General features: G+C 40.4%; 1 protein-coding gene across 1 annotated transcript; it reads left to right on the top strand.

Annotated features, from left to right (window-relative positions):
• The first annotated feature begins 641 nt into the window (after positions 1–641).
• Positions 642–21,026, top strand: PCF11 (PCF11 cleavage and polyadenylation factor subunit). Its single transcript, XM_082043255.1, has 16 exons — positions 642–1,274; positions 6,313–6,438; positions 8,756–8,944; positions 9,349–9,540; positions 10,387–11,495; positions 11,759–11,945; positions 12,041–12,683; positions 12,780–14,275; positions 15,627–15,714; positions 16,422–16,541; positions 16,771–16,879; positions 17,473–17,656; positions 18,129–18,284; positions 19,293–19,385; positions 19,892–19,927; positions 20,518–21,026. Exons 1-16 carry the CDS (start codon positions 1,086–1,088, stop codon positions 20,728–20,730), a joined length of 5,130 nt encoding a protein of 1,709 aa, XP_081899381.1. The 5' UTR covers positions 642–1,085; the 3' UTR covers positions 20,731–21,026.
• The last annotated feature ends 177 nt before the right edge of the window (positions 21,027–21,203 follow it).

Here is a 21,203-nt window from a genome sequence, read left to right on the forward strand (position 1 = left end):
TATGGCTGTACTTTAAAACGCTTTGCAAGCAAGTTAAACTTCCAGGAGGTACCTTTGGGCCAATCTCACAACCAAGAGCAGGTTTTGTGACTTTTGTTCACACCAGGACTCTCCTACTAGCGTAGTAAGAAGAAGAAACGCTGCTTGTGGCTCTGTTTAGCGGGGCTGTGACTGAAAAATACTGGTGTAAGGGGTAAGCAGATAAAAGGTGTAACACAGATGGGTGTCTGAGATTTAGGGAGGCCAGGGTCGCGGCCTCCCACCTCTGCACAGGCAGAGGAATTCCCGCCCGGGATGCAAAACGCGGCTCTCCCGGCGAGCACCGGGGCCGCGTGAGGCCCTGAGGCCGCCGCCCGTCACTAGGCCGCAAACCCGCCCGGGGGCGTTGCCATGACAACGGCTGAGCCAATGAAGAGCGGCGGGCGGGGCGGTGGGCAACGGCTGAGCCAATAGCGGGCGGGGACGCGCGTTCAGAATTGAGGGCTTGCCGGACAGCGGCGTTGCGCGGGGATACCAATCAGAGCGCAGTGCAGTGCCGAGTAGGCGGTAGGAGGAGGCACAGCGAGTTAGGAGCGGTGGAGTAGCGAAACGCAGCCAATTGCAAGTCAGGACTCAGGGTTGAGAGCCGGGCTTTAGCGCAGAGGCCAATCAAAAGAGAAAAAAGGCGGGCCTAGCCAGTTAGGGGCTGCCCTGGTGGCGGCTGAGCCCCTTGTGGGCTGAGCAGAGGGTGCCGCCGGCCAATCAAGGCGCAGTCAGGGAACAAAAGGGGCTTTCCAAGCCGCCGGCCCTTTTCGTGAGAACAATTTCACATGACGCAACGGTTAGAGGAAGAGGTTTGCGAACCGTAGCCGCCGCCGCCATTTTGTAGAGCGTTGAGCCTCGAGCCGGCGGCGGCCGAAGGAGTAGCAGCGCCGGCGGCAGCAGCACAGTCAGCGGGAGCCGCGGTCCGGAGGATGCGGTAGAGGAGCCCGGCGGCAGCGGCAGGGGGGCAGCGGCATCGCTCGGCGGCGGCGGCGAAGGGTCTCGCGGGGAGGGGGCTGTCGGTCGGTGGGTCGGGTCCGGCTGCGGGCCCCGGGCAGAGCAGCATGTCGGCCCCAGAGAGTAGCGCTGGTAGTAGTGAGGCCAGGGAAGATGCGTGCCGCGATTATCAGTCGTCGCTGGAGGACCTGACGTTCAACAGCAAGCCGCACATCAACATGCTGACCATCCTGGCTGAGGAGAACGTGCCCTTCGCCAAGGACATCGTCTCCCTGATCGAGGCGCAAATCGCCAAGGTTTTTATATTCCACCGACTACTACTCCTACCTATACTGCTGGGGGGACTGGCCGGGGCAGCGGGATAGGGCGGCCCCGGGGGCCAGGAGGAAGGGCCCGGGGGAGCGGGCCCGCTGAGGGGAGCGGGCGGAGCCGGGCTCAGGGGCGGCAGGAGGAGGAGGAGGACGGGGGGAGAGAGAGGACAGGGAGAGACAGCGGAGCGAGAGGGCCCGAGGGACGGGAAACGGGGCGAGAAAGCGGGCGAGGCCCAGGGGAGGCAGCGGGCCGGGCGGGGTGGGTGTAATTTGGGGCGGGGGGACTCAGGTGGGTAGTGGGGAGATGGCTAAATTAGGGGCCGAGCGAAGAGAGCAGGGCTCGGGCGGAGGGAAGCGTGGCCAGAGGGGTGAGGGAGCACCGGGGCAGGCAGCGCGGGCTCCTCCTCGAATCGCTCAGTTTAAGGCTGCTGTTTCCACCCCCACCCCAGGGAGCAGGGGACTCGAGGGAGGGGAGCAGCCCCCGCACCACCCTCTTGGTAGTGGTGGGGGAAGGGTTTGGGACTCGCCCCACCACAAGCGCTGCGAGGGCAGCGTGGTTGGCGGTTTTCGCCCCGTGTAAATAGCAGACACAACATGGCGGCCTGGCGGTGACTGGGCAGCTGCACCTCGCCCTTGGAGCTGGGGTTTCCCCCTTACACGGAGCCAGGGTTCAGTGTCTCGGATCTAGTGTGTAAACACCTGAATTTAGCGATTTCGATAGTAAGATGAGTATTATGATCATTAGATTTTGTGGAGGCTTTTTTTTTTTTTGGTGGGCAGTTTATAATAACGAAAATAAGCTTAAGTTTATAGCATGCAAATTATCCAGTTCTGAAGGGCTAAATATAAATGATAGAAATAGAACGTAAATGATAGAAATAGAACGTAAATGATAGAAATAGAACGTAAATGATAGAAATAGAACGTAAATGATAGAACGTAAATGATAGAACGTAAATGATAGAAATAGAACGTAAATGATAGAAATAGAACGTAAATGATAGAAATAGAACGTAAATGATAGAAATAGAACGTAAATGATAGACTATAAATGATAGAAATAGAAATATAAATATAAATGATAGAAATAATAGAATATAAATGATAGAAATAGAAATATAAACGATATAAATATAAATATAAATGATAGAAATAATAGAATATAAATGATAGAAATAGAAATATAAACGATAGAAATAGAATATAAGTTAAGGCTATTTTCCCAGTGCGGTCCCTGTGAGAGATTAATTTGGGAGCAGTGGGAGGGGGCACCCTGATCTGATAGGAAAGTTTGTGGGTGAAAGGTGATCATCTGCTCTGGATAGAGAAGTGTGCGTGGTGGTGATGGGGGTTGTTTTTCTTTGCCTGATTAGAGAAAATTCTGTGGGTTTGGGATAATCTGTTTGGATTTCAGGTGGTCTGTGCCGTGAGTAATGGTAGTGTTGTGTGTGTGTTTAATTTATTTTGGCTAGAGAAGTTTATTGGTTGAGGATAGGGAAGAAATTCTCCCTGATTGTAGAAACTGCAGCAGCCTGTAGGATCCTAACATGGCGTCTGAAAGGCACATGATATAAAAAGAAGGGAAAGAGGAGGCTCCCTCTGAGCCCAGCCCAGGCAGTTGCTGACATCAGTCAGCCACAGCACATGGATGGGGGTTTACTGCACCTTTTTAACGAGAGCATTCTGTAAGAAAAGGGTTCTTCTTTCAGTCTCCCCCCCCCCAATTCCTGCCAGTCACCCCTCCCCCGTTGTTTCCCTTGCTCCCTCTGATCTCAGGTGTTCAAAGGCTTTTTTCCTTTGGCTTTAAATCGCGGTTTATAATGGTGAGAATTGTACTGTCTAATGATGGGGAGGGAAGGATCTCTTAAGTTATTTAATCTGTCTTTCTATCAATGCAGGATTGCTTTTTAGTGTTCCGCAGACCTCTTCCAGTCTTGTTTTAAATGCTGCCAGTGGCTGACTTTTGCCATTCCTTGAGGAGATGACCTCATAATCTAATAGATCTCACCATTATATCTCCTAAAGGGCAGTGGATGTATATGAAATGATCTGTGAAAAATATCTAATGCTGTCATTTTTTTTTCTTTTTCATTTCTGGGTGATTTAGAACTTGCCCTGAAGTGTGTTGTTTTTTTTAAAAAAAGATGTCTTAAATCCTGTACCAATCGTTAGTTTTGCCTAGTTACTGTTTGTGACTGGTTTATTCAAGGCAAGTTTTTAGTTTTTTTCTGGGAAAGTGATCTCCTTTACTAAGCCACTTTTAAAAAGTGTTGCCTGGAGACAGTTTGTTTAGTGTAAAATTTGAGTGGTCTGCTTTACAATTTCATAAATGGTTCTGAAATGTGTGACTGGTATTATAAAATATGTAAATAAAAAGTGTGAAATATGTATTTGTCTTTTTATTTACCATTGTATAGTGTAGAATTTGTTTGCAAGACCCATGTTGTGTACAAGGTTGTTTTTTTGAAAAATTTTTGCATAAGTTTGTGACTTGGCGTTCAATTGCCAGATATGACTTTAAACTTGAAAACTTTTAGGAAACTAATAAAAAAGAGCCACACATTTCCAACAATAGCTTTCCTATGTTATTTGAAGGAACAGTGGGAATTGTGTAATGAAGTCTTTAATATTATGCTGGCGAGCTCAGAGTTAGCGTTCGTCTGTGTTCTGGTGGTGTGGCGCCTCCCTGCCTTCTGGTTAGTGTCATGTGGGCATCTTTCTTGCTAGGGGGTACCGTATAGACCGTCCGGGAACAAAATACATTCAAATCCGGGATTCCCTTTGTGGTTATTAGAATATGCGCTAGAACCTTGACATGATAAACATTTCCAGAAGAGAAGACTTAAGTGTTCCAACTATATTTAAGTCACGGTTCTTAAAATGCAACACCTGAGATGCTTACATTTGAAGCAGGGTACGCTGCTCAGCTGCTGGTTCTGTGCTGTGGTTTGCAGTAGATGACAGTGCTTCCATGTATGGTGACTTTTAACAACCTCATGCATAACAAAAGTGATGGTTAAGCTTGTGCCTTTGCTACTAAATGCATCTCAAAACCTGGAACTTAGCGGTGGGTAGTGAGCTAGTTCCATAAGTTGGTGAAATGGAAGAACATGAACATGCAGCTCTTAGATGTAGGTACTTCTGAGGCAGCTCTTCTGTTTCCCTAACAGCTTACTTCAAAAGCTTAGAAACCATGCCCTGTCATTTTTTTATAAGGGCAGGCATTCAGAACTTAGTGTAGTGTTTTTAATCTCCCATTGTGCAGACTAATTTAAAGAAGAAACCAATATTTCACAGGTGTTTTAAATAGCTTTAGATCCACAGTCTGATTTTTGAGGCTAGAGATACGCTTTTACTTTAACACTTGCATATTCATGTGTTTACAGCTCAGAGTTAGGTTGTGTGTTCAGCACTCAGATTAGGTAGTACAGCTAGTATAAGACATGCTTTTAATGTACTGCAACTAGTTTTAGCTAACCTAACTCTGCATTTTGTTTGTCTTTTTATATACAAAATACACCACGTGCCTGTTAACTTTTTTCAATATTCTCAAAGGCAGTGACCTCCCCCCCCACTAACAAGCAATTCTGCCCTGTTCAATATTAAGCTTCAGGTCATGGCAAATTAATACACATTTAAGGGCAATGAAACATTGTGATTTACCCATATAAAAGTATTGTTGACTCGGTGTGCTTCTGTGAACCACCTAAAAGGGGAAGGAATTAAAATTGGAAAGCAAGAGCACTTCCACACACTTGTCTGGACAATTGGGCTGTGAAGTGAGGTGGTGTTAATTAACCAAGTAGCATGTCCTGTTTAAAATGAGCAGTGAATGAAGTTATTTGGGTTTTATCCTGAGCTTACTGGATGGTGAATGGGACCCAAAGTATTACAAGTGGATGCTCTTCTAAGGCGATCACGGTCAACACAGGGCTTTTGGTGTTGTCTTTCATGTTGTCCTCTTCAACAAGGCTGTGTACTTGCTGATGGTTTTGAGAACTTTGCTGTGCCTTCTGCTTGTGAGAGCCAATGATGGGCATTAAAATCACTGTGATTTGGGCCAGTAGTGCTTGGTGTACATAAGAAGTTGCTGTGGCGGTCCCGTGTCACTTCCATCGCATAAACTTGCTACAAGTTTTGAAAATGGATTTAAAAACCACCCAACAACAAAAACCAAACAACAAAATCAAAGCCTCTTCTTGTAGCAAAGATGTTTCCGGAGTTTGAAGACTCCCTTCTGTGAAAATTGTGGTTGCAGTTCCTGAGCTTGTCTGTGCATTTACCCAATGGACTAGATGATTGAGTTTTGCCTGGATTTTGAACTTTGTTCTGACTGTGCATTTTTTGCTTTCACTCTGGAAATCTGAACTGTCACTATCTCCAAGTGCCAAGAGAGAACTGGACTCCTTGCTCCGTCTGTTTGGATTACAATGAAATAGTTGCGTCCTATGCTGCATGTAGTTTATGAAAAGACTGTGATACTTGACGTATAATCTACATCTACAGAAGTTCATTTGTTTGGGCTATTTGCCAGAAGTCTGATTTGTGCCCTCTGAAACCCAGAAAAGCAAGCATACAGGAGGCTTGAATTATAAACTATTTTTTAGAAGTTCCTTGAAGTGCTAAGGATGTTTCCTGCTAAGTTAAAGTTACTTTCTCAAGTGGATTTTGAAAGGTTACACTTGGTGCACTAGCAGCAATACTGTCTTGTGGGCTTCTTTTTTCTTCCTTTTTTTTCCTTTTTCCAGAGCTTTGATACGCAAATGAAATAACCTAAGGTGTTCCTTTTTTTTTTTTTTTTTTTTGTGTGATAAACCCACTGCATTATACTTTGAACTTGAGTATCGATTTTCCAGATTAAGTTTTTGTATAAACACAAAATCCCAAGCCAAATCCCTTGGTTTTTATAGTGGCAACCAAAAAGAGAGGTCTGTATTTCTGGGATTGGTAATCCCTTTATTTAAAAAGCTTAAAAATATGTTTTTGTTGTACTAAACTTCTCAGTTTCTTCTTATTACTCCAGGCTCCTGCATCAGAGAAGCTCCCAGTTATGTACCTTATGGATTCCATTGTCAAGAATGTGGGAAGAGAATATCTTACTGCATTTACTAAAAACCTAGTTGCGACATTTATTTGTGTATTTGAAAAGGTATATACATTTTCAGAAAAGTTATGTATTCTAAGCAGAATGTGTTGCTGGTAAAATAAATACATGTTTTTGGTTTGGGGTTTTCTTGGGTGGTGGATGATACAAATTGTTGGTTTTTATAAATCTCAGTACTGTGTCTATACTATGGAAAATTATTCCTGCTGCTATCAAGCATGTCAGTTACATGCTATCTGAAAGATGCGAAGTCTTACTTAATTTAACTTGGTTCATAGAAGTCTGTAATTTTCCTATCCAGGTAAGATTTTACTATCGACATTTTGGTTACTGATGGCTTACCTGGATGGACTTTCTGTAATGTATAGACCAATTAATTATGAATTGTTGGTTTATTTTTAAGACAGTAAATAGTCTTTATACCAAGCGCAGACTGAGAATCAGTTTCTTGTGGATTTCTCAGAGTTTCTCCTGTAGTTATATCTGTCTGAATTACTTAATTTGTGATGTGCAAAATCAGTGCTTAAACTGTGAAGAGTGACTAGCACTGACACCTGATTATCTCCTGGTGGTCTGTGATTTGAAAAGATTGCTGGGAGGGGAAATTATCTTAGAACATATTTCTATATTACATTACAAACGTGTTGCCATACACTTCAATTTTTGCTCTTAATCTTGAAACCCAGTAAAGTAATTGTGCTTATTTCTGAGTGAGAAAGGCAAATCAAAGTCCAGTTTTTGAAAGGCTGGGCTTGAATGAGTTTAAGTTGGATGAGAAATGAAGGGTTGATTTCTGTGGTTTTCTGTATTGCTGTGGCATCTTATATCATAGAACCATAGAATGGTTTGGGTTGGAAGGGACCTTAAAGATCATCTAGTTCCAACCCCCCTGCAGTGGGCAGGGACACATGAATGAGGTAAATAAAGCTTTTGTGTATTTATCTATCATTACATATCAGCGAGGATCTAAGATCCCAGTATGCTTTGTATACAGTTTTCAGATGTAAAACATGATGAAATAAGAAATGGATTGTAATAATGACCGTAGAAGACTTAAACTCCTGTGTGTAGAGTAGATTGGTAGATAGTTACATGTTTATTCACTATTAAATTGTGAATGTTCTTACTGAGTTGCATTTAATGTTGCAGCTGAAGCTCTGGATAATAACTGATTTTCAGAGTTTTATAGGCTAACTGTACTAAGCTAACTAGAACTGTTTAATGTGTATTACATGTGCAAAGTAGCAGTCACTTCTAATAGCTTAATTGGTGATGTTAAAATTTGCAAGTATAATTCCAGGACTGATAGTGTTAAAAACTTTGTTTTATCAGTAAATGGTCACTAAGTTATCATTAGACTGTTGATGAAGTCAGGAACTTTTGCTCAGTCATTTCTGCACCTTTGCAGTGAACTTCATACCCTCCTTGTTGAAAATTGTTTAGAGGCACCCCCCAATAGCTAAATATGAATTATTCTTGAAGTTCCTGCTCCTCCCCAAAAGAATCTCTGAACTTTCCAGACTGTTGTATGTCTTGCTGTAACATTTTAAAAACAAAACTGCAGCAAAACTACACAGCTGATACTTAATGGTTGAATTGGAATATTGATATTAGGACAGCTGCATGTATTTTGTCCTCAGATGTTTTAAATGTATTGTTTAATCGAATTACCCAACTTGTGACATGGACTAAATTTTGTTATACTGTAAATTTCTAACTTACCTGTCATGATACAATCCAAACTAATTGTTTGTAAAGAGATAAAATGGGCACTGGTCCTACAAGAACGCTTGATCTGTTGCTCATAGATGGGACTAATTTTGCAGCTGAAGTGAAATATAATTGACTTCATTTTTGGTAATATCTGTTTTGTTGCATTTGTTTTGAAAACAATAATTCAGTGACTAAGCAGCTGAGCAAAACACCTTTTTTTTTGTTCCCAGAGTTCGTTGTTTCATGATTGATTTGTCATTGTTATACTCCATTCAGCACAAACGCTTGACTAATGTATTGTCTTAGAGGCTTTTGCCTTTCAGTAGTTCTGTAACTGTGTTTTTTCTACAGAAATTGGTCAAGTAAAATGAGAATTTTGGTAATGGAAAATTTGAAAGAAAATTCTCAGAGAATGGTAATACGCAATAAAACCTTCAAACGGCCTTGAAACAACAATGTCACATTTGAACTTCTGTTACTTATTCTGCTGATACAGATCTATGATCTGCCCTGCTTATAAATTCCGTTCAATGGGTTAAAATGACAAACTATTGATAAAAGACGGAAATAAATCTTAAGTGGTACATAAAAGTTTAAGAAATTGTTTTATATTAACTTAACAAGCCATAGAATTGTTTTATTGTTTTAGGTGGATGAAAATACTAGGAAAAGTTTATTTAAATTACGCTCCACCTGGGACGATATTTTTCCTTTGAAGAAACTATATGCACTTGATGTCAGAGTCAACTCATTAGATCCTGCTTGGCCAATTAAACCTCTGCCCCCAAATGTGAATACTTCTAGCATCCATGTGAATCCTAAGTTTTTAAATAAATCGGTAAGTTTTTCTGCCTACTGTATGAACAGATGGTAATACGTGTAGTTTTCATTGTTTATATGCTGCTTTTTGACAGTTTAGTAAGAATGAAGTATCTGACCTTTGTAGGCAGGTCAGAGGAGTTTTCAAATTCAGAATATTTGATGCATTTGGTTTTTATATTTCAAAACTGTATTCTACATGTTGGAACATAGATGAATTTGTGTTAAGTAACATACACACAGCAGGCAAATTCTAGCCAGACAAAACTTTTAATTTGTTTTAGTTATATTTTGCATTAAAAATGCAATTTATAACTGCTATGGAAACTAAGTCCCAGTACTGGATCTGATAACAGTTAAAGGAGAAGGAGTTAGTTGATTTAATCAAGATTTTAAATGTGACTTTTTAAATTCTATTTCTAGCCAGAGGAATCTGCTTCACCTACCTCTGCTGTCACTTCTGGTGCCTCTACTCCTCCAACCGTTCCTGAAATGCAAAAGAATTTGACACAGGAGCAACTGATCAGGCAGCAACTGCTTGCAAAGCAAAAGCAGTTGTTAGAACTTCAGCAGAAAAAATTAGAGCTGGAGCTGGAACAGACTAAAGCACAGTTGGTGAGTAGGATAGTTGATGAAACTTTCATAGTTGGGTCTCATTTTTCTTTTGGACAGTACTTAGCTGTCCTGGTAGCTGCAGTATGTTATTTCTTCCTTATGTTAGGCAAGCATAGCTATTTTAGGACTAGAGCAATGCAAGTTGAATTGGGCTTTCTGAGCAGTATTTGTTATCTAAAAAGCTTAATACACTCAAAATAGAGGTAAAAAGTGACGTTCTTGGGCTTTTGTTTTTAACTTCTTTCCAAAATGATACCTGCCTATGGTACTTGTCCTCCACCTCTTCTTGTGGGTCACACCAAACTGAGCTTTTTCAATTATAATTACTCTCACAGAGCAAGGAAACCTGATTGTTGGCAATAGAGTGAGTTTTCTCATTAGGTCAGGTTGGTTTATGCCACCGTCTGAAGGTGGTGGTTAAGCTGTGTTGTTTTACATTAATAATTTAAAGTTTTGCTATGTTGGCAGTTGATGATACCAAAATAAAGCATCTTGGAAATGTAGAAATATGAAAAATTTATCAGATACTTGGCAGCTTGTTGCCTTGAGCATGTGAAACATATAGAAAAACTAATGTAACAAGAACATGTGCCTTAGTTACATATTTTTCTGTATTGGTATTGTAGTACTGATTTTGCATTATATTTGAGCTTGATCATTTGTAACAGTACTACGTTATTTTAATGCTTGTAATTAGCAATTGACAGATCATTTTCAGTTAAATGGCTGAATCTCTAACTTCCAAGACAATTCTATTTATAGTTTTGGTTTTGAAACAGAATATGAGCATCTTTGGGTAGGAGTTGGATCGTGCAGAGATTAATGCTGGATTTTTTCCTGTTTCAGGCTGTATCTCTTAGTGTTCAGCAAGGATCATCTACTGTAGCTTCAGTTCCAGCACCTTCTAAGCAACACATGTCTCCCACACCTCATATGACAGTTAAACCACCTCATCAGACTACTGTGCAATCTGAAAAAATAAAACCATCCCCAAGTCCTCCACTTCATGATATCAAAATAGTAAACAGGGATCCTCGACTTAATAGGATGAGTCAACATTCTTCTCATGCTAAAGATCAATCTCATAGGAAAGAATTTCCACCAAATGTGACCAGTCAGTCTGATAGCAAGGCAAACAAAACACAGGCTGAAAAACAAAACTCAACAAAGCAAGAAAAATTTAAATCGAGTGAAAAAACACAGAAGAAGGAACTTGACCAGTCAGACGCAAAATCTAAATCACCATCCCCTTTGAAAAATAAGCTGCCTAGTACTAAAGATACTAAAACCCAGGAATGTGAAAGCACAAAAGTATCTGAAATTAGTAAGCGGGATCCAAGACTGAAAAGACATCTTCAAGATAAGTCAGAGGGCAAAGAGGAGGAGGCGGTGAAAGAAAAGAGGAGAAATACAGAGAAAAAAGAAAAAGATGAACATAAGACTGGTGAACATAGACCAGTAGGCAGCAGAAATAAAGTAGTTAATGGTGCGGTTCAGAAACAAGACACGACTACGGAGGAGTCAGAAAAACAAGGTGGAAAACAAGGGAGAACAAGTAATAGAAAACGGTCGCGATCACGTTCTCCTAAGGCACGGTCACCATCTACACATTCTCCAAAAAGACGAGAGAGGAGATCACCAAAAAGAAGACTGAGGAGTTTATCTCCCACTTCTTCAACTCCTAAAATAGGAAAGATACGTCCGATAGGCCCTAAGCAGTCTCATGCTGAAGAAGGCACGCAAGCAGCAAGAGACGAACGAAATTCCAATAAGAGAAATGCTAAACAAGAGGCGCGAGATCCGAGGAGAGTGAAAAAAGCCCAAGAAGATAGGCCTCAAGAAGCAGCAAGCCAGCATTCTACAAAAGCCTCTCCAGATCCAAAGGAGAATGCAGAAAACTGGCAGGGATCCAAATCAGGCAAGAGGTGGAAATCTGGTTGGGAAGAAAACAAAAAGTAAGTTGCTATCTTTTAAACAACTTCTGTTTGAATTCAGTGGAAATTCTACTGCTGACTTCAATATAGTCACCTTCAGGAGCCAATGTTCAGATGGTTAAAATTGATAAGTTTAACTTCTTTTTGCTAGTGAAATACGGAAATCGTGCATACTTAGATTTGAAGGCGATAGTGATATTTTGCCATCATAAGTTCTAATAGGAGTTTAAGTTGTGTCCCAAATAAAGAAGTAATCTGTATTTTAAATGTGTTCTTGCTTTCAGCTCACAGCAGAATGAAGAACACCAAGCAAGTAAATCCCCTCACCAAAGACACCGGGAAAACTGGCCTGCTGGTAAAGGAGTTTTGTCACCCAGAGCACCAAAGCAGCAGCACCGGTTAAGTGTGGATGCCAACTTACAGATTCCCAAAGAATTGACATCTGCAAGCAAGAGGGAGTTACTTAAGAAGGTAATATTAATTAATTTGTTTTCATATAAGTGTCCTGGGTATAGTTTGCCTTTTTTTTTTATTTAAGAAATCTAAACTTTAACTTTATATTCTAGGCCAATGAACGCTTAACATCTGGTGAAATAACACAAGATGAGTTCCTCGTGGTAGCTCATCAGATCCGACAGCTGTTCCAGTATCAGGAAGGAAAACACCGGTGTAATGTCTGGGATAGCCCGACAGAGGAAAAATGTGGTTTGAAGAAGAAACCTCTTCTATCGGATGCGGAATTAACATATTATGAACATAAGGCTAAACTGAAAAGGACACAAGTTCAGCATTCATTGTCAAGGCTTGATCTGTTGGATCCCGATGATATCTTGGATTATCATTTACCTGATGCCTTGCTTTCTGGAATAGAATGTGAGCAAGCAAAAGCCAAGCGTGGAGTACAGTTTGACAGAAAGGAACCATTTGGAGAAAGGTCACGGAGACACTCTCCTGTAAGTGGCACTAATAGACCTTTTGCTGAGAACCTTTCACCACTTGAGAGTCGACGAAGACTTGAGGAACAAAATGCTACTAAAGGAACAAGAGGTTCTAAGAACTTCGATCCTTACGACAGCTGGGCAGAATCAGATGAACTGAGAGATGCTCTTAGACAACAGGGGAAAAGCACAACAGAGTTCCAGAAAATAGATGGTGATGCAATTGGCAGATTTGATAATCGTGAAGAAAGGCAGCTTCTTGGGAAATCTGGTATGTGGTTTTCCATTATGTTACAGCTGTTAACTGCCCACAAAAATGTTGCCTGTTATTTACGTGGGTTGTTTTGGTTTTGTTTTGTTTTTCTAGGTATTCGAGAGGAACCAAGATCACCATTCAGTGAACGTTTCAAAAGAGCTAGATATGAAGATCCAGAGAAAGCCCCATTTCCGGAAAGTCCAGGATCAAGATTTGGAGCCGTTGAAGCGAAGCAGAGGATAAGTGCGCTCATGGAAGACAGACCTCTGTTTGATGGCTCATCTAGGCCAGCTGCTGCAAGGGTTGCAGTAGATGGACCAGGAAGTCCTTTTGTTGATGGACCTGCTGCTGGTTCAAGTTCCAGAATTGATGGGCCACCTGGGCAGGCTGCTATGCGATTTGAAGGGCCTTTGGTGGGGGCAGGTGCATCTCAGTTTGATGGACCACTGGCAGGAGCTGGGGCAGCTGGAGCCCTAAGATTTGATGGGCCACCAGGGCAGCTGGCAGGAGCCCTGAGGTTTGAAGGACCTCCAGGACAGGTTGCTGGAGGAGGTCCGCTGAGGTTTGAGGGACCTCTTGGGCAGATAGGTGGGCCTCTGCGGTTTGAGGGGCCTGCAGGGCAGCCAGTAGGTGGTCCTAGATTTGAAGGACCTGGAGTTGGTCTCAGGTTTGAGGGTCCCCGTGGTCAGCCTTCAGGTGGCCTCAGGTTTGAAGGCCCTCATGGTCAACCTCTGGGGCCTCGAGGTCAACCAGGGGGTGGTCTCAGGTTTGACGGACCCCATGGTCAGCCCTTGGGGCCTCATGGTCAGCCAGGGGGTGGTCTCAGATTTGAGGGGCCACATTTACAGCCATTGGGGCCACATGGACCATCAGGTGCTGGGCTCAGATTTGAGGGGCCGCATGGTCAGCCTATGGGGCCACATGGACCGTCAGGTGCTGGGCTCAGATTTGAGGGGCCGCATGGACCGTCAGGTGCTGGGCTCAGATTGGAAGGACCACATGGACAGCCAGGTGTAGGTCCTAGGTTGATTGATGGACCAATACACCAGGGAGCTGGTGGACTTAGATTTGATGGTCCTCTGGGTCGAGCTGGTCCAAGATTTGATGGTTGCCATGCAGCTGGATTCGATGGCCAACCTGGTCAGCTATCTCTCTTGCAAAGATTTGATGGAATTCATGGACAGCCTGGGCCAAGATTTGAAAGGGCGCCTGGCCAACAGGCACAACCACGATTTGACACAGCCATACCTCAAAGGTTTGATGGACCTCATCAGCCAGCCTCTAGATTTGACTTGCCCCTTGGCCTTCAAGGTGCACGTTTTGAAAATGTAGCTAACCATCCTGCCTCAAGACTAGAAATGTCACCATACGGACAAGGTGGTCCATTTGTTGACCATCCCGGTCAGGGCTTCAATGGGCCATCTCATGGGATGCAGTTCCAGAGGCCTGACTTATTTGATGGTTCAGCTGGACCAAATTTCAATGGGCCAGCTGGCCCAGGAGCACAGAATTTCCCACTGAGAGCAGCTGGACATTACTTCGAGGAAAAAGGTCTTCAAGGTCCTCAATATGGAAACTTCAATAATATGCCAATGGGGAGCAATCAGGTAAGAATCGATTGTGTTAAATAGTTTGCTTCCAGAAGTGGTTTTGTGTAGAGAATTAGCAGTTTTTCTGCCTCTAAACATTGAAGATTTTTCTGAAGAGCTGTCAGACTGGGAGCCAGTTGCAAGCTAAAAAAGTCATCCTTCTTCAGTAGTTTCTAGATAATTTAAGAAGGATGCGCTCTGCTGTTTTGCAAGAATATTGTTTTAAGAATTAAAATAGTGGCTCTTTAAAATCATGTTGTAGTTCAAAATATGACAGTGAAATTGGTATTTTTAATTTGAAAGCCGCATTGGAACTCTATAGTATTTTCATTAAGCTTGCATAAAAGTGAATTCTATATAAAACATGAAAGATAATGTGAGTATATGTGATTAGTTTTTCAAAGAGGTGCAGAATTAGAATGGATCAAAGGAATTCTGTCTCTTCATCTGTTAGTACTGGTGACAAGCCAGTTCTAAAGAGATAATCTGTAACTTGGTGGAAGTGAGAAAAATATGGACAATGTGGAACTGAAGTCTTTTAAAATTATCTCAGCTCCAGCACACTTTATAAGTTCGGTTGTCTTTGCCTGTGGAAAATACTCTCTTCAAAAAGGGAAAATGATACTTAGAGAAAATTATGTTGTTTCTTGCAGTAGATTAGAGATTTTAAAAAGCATTTTTCATTTGGGGCATATGTATCGGAGATGAAGAGTGAACTGATTGTACAAAAGCAGGTGATGTGTCCTGCTAGTCTCTAATGGGATAAAATTTTAAACTATTTGTAAATCCAGAAAGCAACCAGTTAGGAAAACAAAACAAACAACTGAAAACACCCTTATTTTTATTACAAGTGTGTTATAAAAGCTTCCTATCTGAATCTTACTGTAGATAGTTTGCTGAAAAATCCTGCTTTCAAGATGTGTTTTGTATAGTGGATGCTATATCTTTCCTTAGACAAGAATGAATTGTGGCATTCGTTAATAGACATTTACTGGTTTCTTGAGTTTATTTTCTGATGAGCTCCGTTTTGGTGAGCAAGAGTAATTTAAAAGGAAGTACTGTGTTTGCGAAATGTGATTTAAGGCTTGATAGGTAGAATAAAAGGTGTTTAGTTTGGGGTTTTTTGTTTGTTTAACTTTAAATGTTAGGCAAAAGGAATATGTGTTCTGAGATTTTTCTAGTGGGAAATAAAAAAGGAGGAAAGGTTATATTATTTGTGGACCGTTCAATACCAGACTGATATCCTTCACTCCTGGAAGGAGTTAAATATATATAAAATCATTGACAAACATCTTGAAGCTAATGATAAAATAAAAAAGTTTATAATTGCATTATTATGCAAAAAATACTTACACATTTACTTTCACAGGTTCCTCTCATGTCTGGTCAACCAGGGCCTTATGGCCAAGGTCAACAGTATTTGCCAAATCCTGGAAGTTTTGTTCAGAACCCTGCAGGTGTGTAACAGGATAATTAATTTTATTTCCTTTGGATTGTTCTGTTTGTTATTGGCCACAAAAATTACCCTTTTGTTATGTCCTGGTGTACAGGTCTGTGTGGACTAAGAGAAGCCTCAGTGTGGTGCCCATAGATGTGGTTTCTGTAGTATGTTCATCTCTGTAGGGATTTCCCTCAAACAGTGAAGGCTTTCATTAGTTTTCATTCACTATGTGGTTTTGGTACATAGTTGTGCTAAACAAAAAAACCAAACAAAAATAAAATTGGTGTGCTTTTCTGGGAGGCACTGATGTGCAGGTCTGGCTTGCATTTGCCAGACTGTGTAAACATACCCTGTGTGTGAGTGGTTACAAAGAAAAGCTTCTTAAAAATCATACAGTGTTAAAGTAGGTGATGAAGGAGATTGGTCCTGGCAAAATGTTTAAGTGTAAAATAAGGAAAATACTGTGTTTTAATAAGCACTACCCAGTAGAAATGTGTGGGCAAGCAGCTTAGATAGGACTTCAAGAGTACATTATGAAGGAAGCTGCTGTAAAGGAAGAAATTAGCCAAGGACTAGGTATAAAGCAAAGAGAGTTGATAAATAGTTTGAAATGGAAGAGACAGGAGGCAGGAGAAGAAGTGTGTTGTGAAATACACTGATAAAAGTGAAGTAAATTTCTGCTGCTGACCTTTTGTCTCCTTGAATGTCATTGTTTTTCCCCAGGAACCCTTCCACATTCATATCCTGATAACCACCTTGGGCAGCTTGATGTCAATGAATTATTTGCTAAACTGCTGTCAACAGGGATCCTCAAACTGTCAAAAACTGATTCCACTTCAGCACGTATGTAGATCCATTATGTTCTAACTGCTTAGCTTATCCACAGCTGAAGCGTAAAGCTAAGTATAAAACCTTTTGTGAACTCCTGCATGTTTTTTTTAAAACTGAACTTTTTTTTTGGGCAGGCATTTACTGTGTGTGGTGGAGTCAGTTCTTCGTATCTTGTTTAATTTGTACGCTTCAGTTATCTGATGTATTAAAATGTTGATAAAATGATATCTTTGTTTTCTAGAACCAAATGAAACATCAGCCCATCCAGGTGCTGAAGAGGAAGATGATGACCAGAATGAAGATCAGAATGTTCCAGACCTCACTAACTTCGTAGTTGAAGAACTTAGACAGTATGTATAGTAGAGTTTACAGTGTAGTAAGAATAATGCAGTATCTAGGTTAATCTGGTTAATCCAAGACATCAGAGAGTTTTGATAAGATTATATGTTACTCTGTGACTAAGAGGACCTGAAGTTTTTTATGTTGGCCTTGGAGAATTTGAGGGAGGGAAAATTAACTTGAGAAAACTGTCTTTACACAAGTTTCATATTGTTACTTCATCAGCAAGCTTGTGAGATGTATTGAAGTCAGTGTTTCTTGCTTTGTTAGTAATTTTAACCACCTTTGTGGTAGTTTGCCAAGCTGAGCCAAATGCACGCACTACCATTTTACTCACTATTAGGTGATGAAGCGAGTAGGCATGAAACACAACACTGGTGTGATTCTCATGAATAGTTAATATGAGTCCATTGTTTATTATTTGAATGTTTCAATGTATTAGGTTATGAAAATCAGAAAGAATTTAGGTATATTGTGTGTATTAACCTTGCAGTAGGTCGATACTTTTCCTCTAGTCTTGTTGGGTATATGAAGCAACTTACTGAGAAACTTCTTACCTGTTTATTTTCAAGGATGTGTTAAGACTCTTTCCTTTTTTTTGTAGGCGTTACGATAGTGTAATAAATCGACTGTACACTGGGATTCAATGTTACTCGTGTGGAATGAGATTCACTACTTCACAGACAGATGTGTATGCGGATCATTTAGACTGGCATTACCGTCAGAACCGGACAGAAAAAGATGTTAGCCGAAAAATTACACACAGAAGATGGTACTACAGTTTAACAGTAAGTAATGCAGTATATGTCTTGGTAAATTATAGGCTGGATTCTGTGTTTTACTTACGTACGTGCTGTAGAATTGCAGTTGAAATTTACATCATCATAGGAGTTGGCCTTTGGTAAACAATGATGTCTTAGATACTTCAAGTAGTTTTCATAAATGCCTGTCAAAACACAAAAGGCAATTATATGATGAACAATAAGCAGTTTGAAGCTGTTGGTACTGTTTTGATCACACTGAGAATGGAATGGAAATAGAAGGGTAGTGTTTTTTTCTGGAAAAAGCTTTTTTGAAGTGTAGCATTGTGAGAGTGCACTGTGCTAATGCTGAGTGTAAGGAGCATTTCACTGTTAATGAAGTAAGATTTATTAGATATGGTACTTTTTTGATGTCTTTTTTTTTTTCCCCTGAGATATATTTATAAACATTTCTTGCTATTCGTCAATGTCCAAATATAAATGAAAACTTTTTCCTTAGGACTGGATTGAATTTGAAGAAATAGCCGATCTAGAGGAACGTGCAAAAAGCCAGTTTTTTGAAAAAGCTCATGAAGAGGTTGTGTTGAAAACACAAGAAGCTGCGAAAGAGAAGGAATTTCAGAGTGTCCCTGCTGGACCAGCTGGAGCAGTTGAGGTAAGTCTCAGTTTGTCTTTATTAGCCCAGATACTGAGAATGATAAAACTTCAGAGAAGTTTACAGCAGTTTTTTGTATGGTGGGCTGTATGCAGACTCCGAAGTCTTGTTGTTGGACCTCTATGCAAGACATTTCGTAGGTGGAGTATTTGTGTATGTAATGGTTGTTTCCCAGTCGCGGATAGTGCTGTAAATTACAAAAAAAACATCTACAGCCACTGGCATTCCATCATTTTAGCAAAATGGAAATGGGGAAATTGTGTTAATTTACTGAGTGCTTCCGTAGAAAGAGCAAATAGAGCAAATGAATTTGAAATGGTCCTTTGTAATTCAAATAATGATTTGGTTTACTGGGTTTTGATGCATTTATACAAAAACGTATTTTTCAGTGGAAGATAGGCATTAAGACAAATGTCTCAAAGTAACAAAGAAATATCTTAAAGTAACCAGTAGATCTGTGTTTTGGTAGATAAATCAGTGTAGTAGTCGAATACGCATGTTGGTAGAATTACAATTTAGTTTTAAATGCTGAGCCTCTAAGAAACTAGCTATCAAGCCATGAAGACCTTTGTTTTAATTTGTTCTCAAACTTAGTTATTATGCACAGTAGTACTAAAAATATTAATACTTCATCTAAAAGTTCTGCCTTTTTTCATTTGAGACTCCAGATTAAGGGGAAGAGTGAAGATAATGCCATAAATTAATTAAATCCCTGTACTCAATTGTCTTGCATGACAGTAAAACAACAGTGGATTGTTACAAAGTGTTTTGCAGAGACTTTGTAGCTACAAGGGCAGAGTTTACATTTCTCAGTCTTCAAGGCCAGTCTGCAGTTAAGTTTTCTAAAGTTACCGTAAAAGTGTAGAGGAAAGATCATGTTGTAGTCTTAATGTATTTATCTTAATTTAAAAGAACCTGGTTTGACTGTTACTAGGTTCTTGAAGTTCATGTATTCAGTAAATTTTTGCAATAACCTAATTTATGTCTTTTATTCCAATAACTTTCCAGAGCTGTGAAATTTGCCGAGAGCAATTTGAACAGTATTGGGATGAGGAAGAGGAAGAGTGGCACCTGAAGAATGCTATCAGAGTAGATGATAAGGTAATCTGATCTTACTTACACATGATACTTATTTATAGTAAAAAAAAAACCTGAAAAACGGCCAAAAAATGGGAGGGCCAAGTGTTGTTTCTTTCCTGGAGGATTCCCGTGGTAGTTTTCCTGACTTCCAAGTACATAACTATCTCAGCTTTTGGAAGTGCATGAAGTACTGGAATCATTAGTATAGACTCCCTAGACTGCCCTATACTGCAGTGCTAAAAAAAAAAGTTTGTTTTTATATATGGGTGTTGATATTAGTTCACTTATTGCTGTACACAGCTGTACACAAATGATTCCCAGCACTTACCAGCCTTCTTTACGGTAACTTTTCCTAAATAAACATACACAAAGTATTTTCCAGGTGTATTTGACGCCACAGTTGGCCTGCTTGTACCATTGTTTTTCTAGGCAAGTTGTGTGATATGTGGAATTGACAGTGTTATGTTCATAACTAGTGATCTAGCTATAATTTGTTAGTATTTAAATATGTAACAATTCCCTTCCAGATTTACCATCCATCTTGCTACGAAGATTACCAAAAAGTAAGTGAAACCTCCTTCTTTTTAAAGCATTTTTGCTTTCGGTTTGTTTGCTTGATCTCTGGCTTTGCAGGGAGCAGGTGTGTTCACAATGTGCTACCTGTTTCTCTTGCCTGTGACTAGAGTGAGACTCGGAGGCCTTGGGCAGGGCAAGTTCATAACTCGCAATTAGCACAGATGTATTTCTTGTTGTGATGTACCCTGACGGCTTGTGTGTCATACACGACTAAAGCGAAACCATGGTTTGAGAACACATCATCCATTTATTGTTGAGTAACGTGTGTAATTTTAGGAATTTGTAAAAATGGAGCAAATGGGCGTTGGTGTGTGTTACATTTTTAATGCTTTGGGAGTTACAGTTTCCCTGGGGTGAGCAGGGAGTAGTTTATGGCCGTGTGTTCAGTATTTCATCAATGCTTGGATGATACCTTTTCAAAGCAACTGCGAAAAATAACACTGTTGTAGAGCAAATTTGTTTTCTTAGGATCTTGATAATCAACATGTTTGCATTTTGAAAAGAGTAAAAGGGATATAAGCAGCTAAAAATGGTTATTTTAATGTGTGTTAATGCTGCATTGACTTTCACTCTGCAGACATCATCATTTGATTGCACGCCATCTCCCAGCAAGACTCCTTTAGAAAATCCACTCAATATAATGTTGAACATTGTTAAACAAGAAACAGAAGAGCCCTGTGATCCACCTAAAATCAAAGAGGAGCCTGATGACACCCCAACAACAGCCTGTGCAGAAGAGAGCACACCTGCCTCTGCAGAGATAAAAACAGAACCTGAGGAGTCTGTTTAAATGAACTGAAGTATTAATTTTCTTTTTTTTACAGGAGAGCTGCTGTGTTAATTCTGGAAGGCAAATACTTTTTATATGAAATAAAAATGTTCAACTGAGGCAGGGCCTCAACTGTTGTTTGGTTTAATAAATACATTTTTGTATTTGAATTTCTTATTGCCTGCACAGTTTCAGGTGTCATTGTGTGAGAGTTCTGTAGATGCGTGAAAATTTAATGGAATGAAATGGTATATGTAAAAATGTACAATTTTCACTTGTGGAAATGTAAATTATAAATAAAAGATATTTTTGCTATATATGGAGTGTAATGTTTATGCACACCATCAAATGAAGACAGTGTTTCTGTACTTTTTTTCAGTTTAAATGGAATTTAAAAAATTTTGCTCAATAAGGTTCAGAAAAATGAAAGCAAATAACTTCCTTCAGTTATCCCATAGGTGGGTTATCAAGGGAAGCAGTGCAGGAGCTTCTCA

Source organism: Streptopelia decaocto (genome assembly GCF_964273445.1).
Source record: "Streptopelia decaocto genome assembly, chromosome: 1".
Taxonomy (NCBI): Eukaryota; Metazoa; Chordata; class Aves; order Columbiformes; family Columbidae; genus Streptopelia; species Streptopelia decaocto.